Here is a 9253-nt window from a genome sequence, read left to right on the forward strand (position 1 = left end):
TTCGAACAGTGGAATAAATGTATTACTCGTAATGGAGAGTATTTTGAAGGGGATAAGGTTCTTTTGTAAATATATAGCATTTAAAAAATAATTCCGGTTATTTTTGGGTACCCCTTCGTATGGCGTACCACAAAAAGATGAGAAATTATGAAATTTCATGGAAACTGGAAAAAGAAAACTAAAGAAACAAAAAGAGAGCCTGAAAACAAAAAAGAGGAAAATCTTTGAGGACTTTCATAAACAGCTTGCAATAGTTGAAATAATAAAAAGAAATTGATTGTTATATTATGCATTCATCAACATAAAAGTGTAGTAAATTCATGAAGTTTCTACCGGAAAATTTGAAAACAAACCTGGAAAAAACGGAAAAAAGATGAGAATTTGATTTTCAATTTTCACCAGACACTCTGTAGAGTCTCTCTACAGTAAACTTATTATTTGGAGCTCACATTTTTGACTACATCTCGTAAAACAGCTGACTTGATTGAAACTCCAATCTTCATACAGGGTATTATCACCCTGTGTTTTCTTAATTCAATCTTCCAGTCTATTATCTAGTATCTATTCTAGTCAATCCACCCTTCTAACCGAATACACCTGAAAAATTCTTTGTTTTCCAGCTCGCAAAGATGTATATCAACAACAACAGCAACAAAAATATTCAGAATGGCGGCAGTTGTGGTATCCAAATTTCGAGGAGTTCTCCAGGGCGGAGGCTATGGCCGGAGCCGAAAATAATACAATCACTAACGTAACGGTCCAACTGGGAGCCACTGCTTACCTACATTGCCACGTCAGGACCACAGGAGATAGGACTCTGGCCGGAGCAGAGGTAATAACGTATTTTCTACTTCCTTAAAAACGTTTGCCCTTACACCATCAAGAGATTTGAGTCGAAATGATATCTTGTTGTTCCATTAGCGTTAATTAAATTTTGTATGTTTGAAAAAGTTTCCGTAGATTCTTAGTTAACGTTAAAAATTGAAAAAATAATTAGTTTTCCTTTTAAAACCAACAATCAATTCGTTAAAAAATACATATGTCAAATGAACAAATTAAAAAAATCCAATTCAATCACAATCGTTTCAAGATAATTTTGTGCTAGTTTTACTTCAACCACCCCTCGTAAACTCCTGTCGGTACGATCCAACCCTACTTTTTAAGAGAACTCTGTCAAATTTATTTACATAAATTTTCATTTGATGAACATTTAGCATTACTTTATGTTTATATAAGTGGCTCATCACTCTAACTTTAAAAAACACATTTTTTTACCAAAAATCGATTTTATTCATAAATTTAATCTCCTTCAAGAGCAATACCATCAGACCAACCCATCTCTAACATCTCGATGTCGTATTTCTAGAAGGATTTGTCTTTTGTGTCAAAATAGGCTTCAGTTTTAGCAAATGCTTCTTCATTGGAGCTGAATTTCTTACCGGCGAGCATTTTTTTGAGATCAGTAGTCACTGGGGACCAGTTCTGGACTATGCGGTAGATGAAGAAGCAATTGGAAGTCTATTTAATCATCGTTGCCATCGACTTTTTAATAAGTGCATTGTCTTGGTAAAACAGTGGTTTTCTCTTCAAAATTCCTCGATTTTTGCAATCAAACGATCCAAAAACTCTATATAGTATCTGCCTTTTGGATATAATCGATGAACAAAATACCATGCGCATCCCAAAATACTGAAGACGCTTCGAACGCTGCAGTCAACTCAGATAATGATCGTTTTTATTGAGGAGTAAAGTATTCATCTATTCTCGCATATCGGCGAAAAAAATCTGATTCATTACGTGGAACATGACCAAATTCAGCAAACCCATAAAAAATGGTTGTTTTTGATGGAGCAGAGTCCGGATAACACTTTTGAAACCATAGCTTTTATCGAGAAGCAATGAAAGCTGGTACTTCATATGAATTTGACAATGGCAGCGTCATCTAGGTATCAGTCACACGACTTATTGGTCAAAAAATTTCGCCCACTTGCCTGATACATAAGAATAAAGTGATAATAAACTACAGTCTCCAGTTGTAACATATTTTTGATTCAACGATGTAAATACTTTTTGCTTTTATTATCATGGTGCACAATTTTGGCATTATCTCTACCAATTCATCACTTTCAGTACATTCTTCCTCACCAATTACTCTTTGTACAGCTTCAAGAAATGCTTGGGATCGTTGTTGAGCTGGAAGATGTATTTTCTGCCGATCAGGAGCTGACTAAAATCGTACTACATTTCCGTTTAATATTTTCATAGCTTTCTTACTTCAATTTTGACCAGGTCTCCAACCACCCTCCCGACAAAATATTCCCTAGCTGTCACCGAGCCTCCTTCGTCTTTTTTCTTTAATCTGTGCCAAAAATTATTTTATTAGACCCAATAACCTCAAACTTTCAATCAATACCCCATAAACCACTCTCCCATTCTTCATGCGTCAAATTTTTTATATTGTTTAGTCCACTGCAAACTTTTATTTTTATTTTAACGGTCTAGAAGAATGAAAATACGAGCAGTTGTGCAACCACTCTGTAAGAAATCCATCGAGGAAAGAAAGGCTCAGAGGAAAAATAGTTGCGAACAACATCCAATACTGCGACGAGTCGAAACGGCATGGGCAATGTTAAGAGCAAACATATTAGAAACAGCAGAGGAAGGGTTTGGAAGAAGAACCATAAAGAACGGGGGAAGACCAAATACTAAGCCTTCGTTCACTAAATCTGGTGAACGAGGGTGAAAAATCAAAAGAGATCAACTACGGTGTAAAAGAGAAAATATGGAACCTAGAAAATATGTAACAAGGGAAATAAGGGATGTAGTGGAGAGAGAAGGAAATGGAGAGACCACGTGGACAAAATGTCAGGATTACATCTAGGACCATCAGGACGATCACATAAAAGATGGTATGAAAGCTGGTCTTCTTCATCCCAGCGGCACCTAGACAACCATTGACGCAAACACAAGACTAAGTCCTAACGTACGATGAAGAAGAAGTTCTAAAAGAGGTTTCTCCACTGCCACTCTTCCAAAAATGCCTTCTCTCAATCTCCCTTTCACTGTAGAAGTATTTAAAGCAGATTACTAGATTGATTTCTGAGATTTAGAAAAAACTGCGCCCTTGGAATAATGTGTGTTTAATTGTCTATATAAAAATGAAAAATAATTTTTTGGTTTGATATGAAATAGCGTGTATTTATGTATATATAAAGGGCATAAAATGGAATTTCTGCATTCAATTACACTGACAAACGAAATCACTTCATTATGATACTTCCTCATCCTTTCGAAGAATATCATATTCGATTCGAGAGATTTTACTTGAAAAATGGATTTAATACCGAGGAAAGAAGTTGCAATTTTTTGTATTTATTGCTACCTATGAATCATTGAAGGGAAAAACATTCCGCCGTTCTTTCTGCGATGGGGTGAACCTACAGACAAAAGATACTTCTTTTTTAAATCGAAAAAAAAACATAAATATTTATGAAGCACTAACAATATTTTTTACCGGCGAAAATACAAAATTTGATTCAGGGAAATCAAAAATATTTTCGAATACGTTAAGCAACAGAAATTCGGTTATATAGTATACAAGCATGCTCGCAGAAGTTCGATACCCTTCATTGTTGGAAATCTTTGACCACCGATCCATTTTTTCAAATCTGGCAACAAAAAATAATCCGAGGGAGCTAAATCTGGCCATTGCAATAACGGATGTTTGAGCTGGTGCATTGTATTGATGAAACAACATTTCTTAGCCAAATGTGACCGTTTTAGCTTGATTTATTTTTTTTTTGAAACAGTATCTTGTATGTGGACTTTATATATGTTCTGGAAATCGCTATTCCGACCTTCTGCTTTCTATCATTAAGATAGTTTTTCTATTAAATTATTATTAAATTATTGGCTTCTCCTCTCATACGCATGCGTATAATTTATCCAGTCGCATTCTATGATTGACAGTGTCAAAAGCTTTTGCCAGTAGTTGCGACAAAATCGTGAAAAATTTTTTTATCTTCAACACCCTCTATCTTGAATTTTTTTTACTGAGCAAACCCCAAATATTTTCCAGTTCACTATCCTGAAGACGGTATCAGCTTTTTTTGAAACACCCTGTATAATTCAAACATTTCAGAAATTCTCTTACAATTTAGAAAATCTTATATTGCCCCACCAAAATAAACAAAATTCATAAATTCTGCTTAGATTTTTGCTAGTTCTAGCCAATTAGAAAGTTTGTTCTGGTTCGAGGAAATTATTTATCTTTTATTTTCACTTTTCCACAGCAAGTCTCGTGGGTACGAAGACGAGATTGGCACATTCTTTCTTCTGGAGTTTTCACATACACCAACGACGAACGTTTCCAAATTTTACATGCAGAAGGCTCCGACGATTGGACACTTCAAATCAAATACGTTCAAAAACGGGATAACGGCACTTATGAGTGTCAAGTAAGTAGATTTTCCATTCCTATATTACTTACACTATTTATACATAAAATTTTTGTTATTTCTGCTACTTTTCGCTTTATAAATCTAATTTTCACTTGAAATACGCAGTGAGTGAAATTTCTTGCTTAAAAAGAGAGGAAAGTCCTACCACCATAGAATAAGCAAAAGGGACAAAATAAAAGAGGAAGGTGGGGGAAGCGATTAATACCAACCTTATCGAGAAATTCAATAAAACCTCGGAATGTATGCTAAATCATCCTTTATCTACTTTCTCTCAAATGTTTAAATCAAAATTTGTGGCGATTTAATTCTTTATATACAGCTGTTAGGCTAGAGTTACAACCTCACCTATAGGACTCAACCAGTACAATATAAACAAATTCAACTCAACTCCAACGACTGGGAATCCAGTTGAGAGCTGCAATCAACTCGAACTTCCATAGATAAGTCCCAGTCTTATCTTCAATATTTATATGAATCTGAGTTGTTTTTCAATTTATAACCTCAACTTCCTCGACAGGAAACTCTTCCTCTGGAGTGTTCACGAAATGTGTTACATTAATCACTTTTGATTTATCTATTCTAACGAGTTTTTGAAGAAATCAATTTGTTATCGTTTTGTTTCCACTTCATACGAGAAATTCAATAAAACCTCTGAATGTATGCTAAATCGTCCTCTACCTATTCACACTAAAGTTTTTGAATCTAAGTAGATTTTAGTGAATTTGTGACGATTTTTTTCTCTAAATTCGCTATTCTACAGCTGCTAGGCTGAAGCTGCAACCACACCCAAAGGACGCAACCGGTACACTACAAACAAACAACTCAACTCTAACAATTGGGAATCCAGTTGAGGGCTGCAACCATCCCGGACTTCCATAGATAAGTCCCAGACTTATCTTTAATATTTATATGAATCTGAGTTGTTTTTTAATTTATAACCTCAACTCCCTTAGCAGGAAAGTCTTCCTCAGGAGTGTTCACGTATTATGGCACAGTAGTCACTTCCGTTTTATCTATTCTAACATAAAGTTTTCGAAGAAATTAATTTATTATCGATTTATTTCCACTTCATACGAGAATTCAATAAAACCTTGGAATGTATACTAAATCGTCCTCTATCTACTTACACTCAAGTGTTTGAATCAAAATATTTTGAATATTCCTTTGTTCACGTATTGTGGCACTGTAGTTACTCTTCATTCGAGTTTGTGAAGAAATTAAGATACAAGATGGGCAAATGGGATTCACCTGAATGCACCTACTGCGATGACGTGAAAGATGATGTCCTTTTTTTACGTTTTTTTACTGTGAAAAACAAGAATTAGAGAGTTGACATTGAGGGTAAACGAATATCGCATACATTCAATATTACATGGACGTTTGGCTGTCAAAAAGATTTGTTATATATAATAATATAGCAGAAAATGCTTGTCAGAAGTGTTCGAAAAAATCAGGGAAACCAATCGCAGAAGACGAATCATTCCCCTATATGCTTGGAATCGGGTTTAAATCAATTAAGAAGCCAAATTCGCTTTGAAGACCCACCTTAGATCTGATCCAGAGAGAGAGAAAAAATTACTAAAAATGTGTAGACAAAAGTTTATCAGTTAGATGTCAATTTACCATGACTTCATAGAGCTTTCTTCAACCAATCAACAGGCTTTTTATACGACACGAAAACCAGTTGATCTTGCAGCGGTTTTGCAATCAAAATGAAACTTTCGATAGAATTCTTAAACAGTTGGTGCAGCAGTTAAACGTAATTTATCAATGTATTCATACGCGGATGAAGAAGACGTCATTGATTATTATCAATACCGCAAACAACGCAAGGTACACAGAGAATGTCGGGTCCATCCATACCCAAGTCAAAATGTGAACTCTATACTGTTCGTAGCAGCACAAGAACTGTCTCGGACTGATAAAGCGTTTATAGCTTTCCATCGAATCTCGAAAGAATTCTAGAATGGTTAGCTCCCTCATAGAAATATTATAGCCACTTGTTGCCACGCTTTCTCTGTCGAATCTTTTCTTGAGTACTAAGTACTCAGTAGGTACTTGTGTTTCTTCACTTCTCCCAAAAATTTGAGGTTTACTGGGGAACAGAGCTGATCCATCAATCCCACTCCTTTTTCCATTGGTTTGAGGTTTGTTGTTCGGATCTCTTGATTTCCTGAAAAATTTGAGCGAACTTATTAGCTATTTCATTTCCTCTCGCTCCGGTGAGTCCCGGAATCCATTGTAGGGTAATTTTAATTCTCTTATCTAGCTCGTTTAATTTTGGAGTTTGGATTTTATGATATTGGAGCTTAGAGCTCTAATTTCTGCTTGACTATAGGACAGGATGATGATCTCTAGTTTGCGATAGTTCCTCTCTAGATTGAACTGAACACATTTCTCAATTGCATAGATTTCTGCTTGTAAAATGCTTGGTTAATGATGCCTAAATGTTCAGAGTTTTTGGTTCTGGACCTCTACACTCCTATTCTAGTTCCATCTGCTGTTATCGATCCATCCGTATACCAAACCAATTTGAAGTTCAGTTCTTGATCACTCATATTGAAGAGAACAAAATAGTAATCAAATGACGCAACTGCGACCGCGGAATCATGGTCACGAACAACCGATTGCAAACTGGTTTCATTCGTTGCTGTCAGACGTTGCCAAACTGTTGCAAGATCAGCTAGTTTGCAACCTTTGTTTAGAAAAAGTTGCATCGTATGCTATCGGCTACGCAGGAAAATAATCAAATTTCACAAATTTGATACAAACCAATATATACTAACAATGCTGTCAACGATAAATATTGTGTGAATTGTGTAATTCACGAAATGAAATGAAATTTCATAGTTTCTAAATTGGATGGAAACTTTATTCGTCCTGTAGATGTTTTCCTAACCCGAATTATTTGAAATCTTACGATAAATTTCTTATAATAGCCTGATCGAATTTTCTGCAGTAATTATCCTGATAAGGAGCTGCCAAAATGTCTACTGACGAAACTGCGGAAAATTTATTGAAAATCGATAAGAAAAAAAATTATTTGGTTGAGTTTATAGTCCGAGTATTAATTTTGTTAGTCGATGAATGAGTGAAACAGGATTTTTAATTGATCGCCACGAAATATGTGACTATACAGGTAATCTCAATATTGACATAGAGTCTATATTTCACGCTTACCGTCTTAACACATCCTTCATAATTATTTGAAGTATATTCACAAAAAAATTAGTGATATGAATCAGAAAAATTCCTTTTCTATTCCAAAAAACGGTGTAAATGAATTTCGATGTGTCAATATTTGGTTTGGTTTAATTTTGATGGTTTCAAATTTCATCCCCCGGAACTATCTGAAGAAGAAAATCGTCACCCCTGCACGAGGATTGTCCTAGAAGTTCCTGGCCCAACATAGAAAACACAAAATTTTTTCAACGTAACTTCGTTTTAGCTCCATAAACTTTTCAATAATTTCGATACCTTTTTTATAATAAGAATCGTCAAGCTCCTCAAAATAACCATAAGCTGCAAACATCACCTCTTCATTTTTGAATAAACCTTATCCTCTGAATCAGTTTCTTTAAATCTGGGAAACAGAATTGATCCGAGGAGACTAAATCTGACGATAAGGATGCATGAAGTGGCAATTTAAACTTTAATTCAATAATTTTGGCCATTGCAATAACGGACGCCGCCTCCCTAAGGAGGATGGCGATCCAAATGGAAAGTGTCGAACGACTCTGAAAATTTCTGTCCGGGCCATCTGCGCAAGTCTTTTGTCCACGGCCGACCGACCGTTTTCCTTCGATTTTCTCTTCTATTATCTCATATCGCTAGCCTCTCATTATATGTCCCAGGTACTGCAATTTTCTCTCCTTGATTGTCATGAGAAGTTCTTTATGTTCATCCATTTTCTGAAGGACCTCTATGTTTGTCTTATGTTCCGTCCAAGATACATTTCGAACGCATCAACTTTCTTCTCTGTGGCCGCATCCATATTCCAACCTTCCTGGTCCGGAGTTCCAGGCTGAGGCTGCGATTTACCAGAAGTGTCCTCATGTTATTCAGAGTTTTCCGCGCTTGCTCAATTCTTGATCTGATTTCGAGTTTAGGGTCGCATTGCCGTTTGACGAGCGTGCCAGGGTATCTTAGAGATGACACTCGTTTAATGATCTCTCCATGGGGTCTTGGAATGACGTTTCTTTATATTTTTGAGAATACTAATAGACGTATTCATTGTTTATAATGTTTTCATTGATCTTTATGCCGTTGATTGTTTTTCCTTTTTCGACCCACGCCCCTCCCAAAAAAACCGACGCCATGACCTCGTCTGCAGTTGGAACGATGTTTTCCTTCTTTGTAGTTGGCTCTCCCTTTTCAGTCCATTGTTTTGATTGTTTTTTTATTTGGTTTCTGACGTGGTGGACTCACGTTTGATCTATGGTTATGAAGCGGCCCAAAAATTTCCGCTTTATTTCCGTGAAACACTCGATGGAAACAACTCCACAACTTTTTTTTGGGTCCATTGAGAACAAACACCGCACCCATCTTGCACACAGCTTTCTCATATTCATATTTTCAGTTATTATGCGATGTACTGCACTTTTTGAAATATCTATTATGTCTGCTAGCTCGCACACTTCTAGTCGACGATCATCCAGCTCCGATTTCTGGAATCATCACCTCATTTGGTCGACCACTACTATGCTGATCTTCGTAAGGCTTCGTTTAAACTCTGCTAACAAATATTTCACTGTTAATAACGAAGGAGCATCTCTCCTCAACAACAACAAACC

General features: G+C 36.0%; 1 protein-coding gene across 1 annotated transcript in view; it reads left to right on the plus strand.

Annotated features, from left to right (window-relative positions):
- The window catches only part of LOC130897524 (neuronal growth regulator 1-like), a 103487-nt gene that overhangs the window by 54356 nt on the left and 39878 nt on the right, over nucleotides 1-9253 (plus strand). The window contains exons 3-4 of the mRNA XM_057806431.1: nucleotides 621-832; nucleotides 4293-4457. Of these exons, the coding sequence (XP_057662414.1) occupies nucleotides 621-832; nucleotides 4293-4457 (377 nt within the window). The remainder of the gene's footprint in view (nucleotides 1-620; nucleotides 833-4292; nucleotides 4458-9253) is intronic.

This window comes from Diorhabda carinulata, chromosome 1 (genome assembly GCF_026250575.1).
Source record: "Diorhabda carinulata isolate Delta chromosome 1, icDioCari1.1, whole genome shotgun sequence".
NCBI classification, from domain to species: domain Eukaryota; kingdom Metazoa; phylum Arthropoda; class Insecta; order Coleoptera; family Chrysomelidae; genus Diorhabda; species Diorhabda carinulata.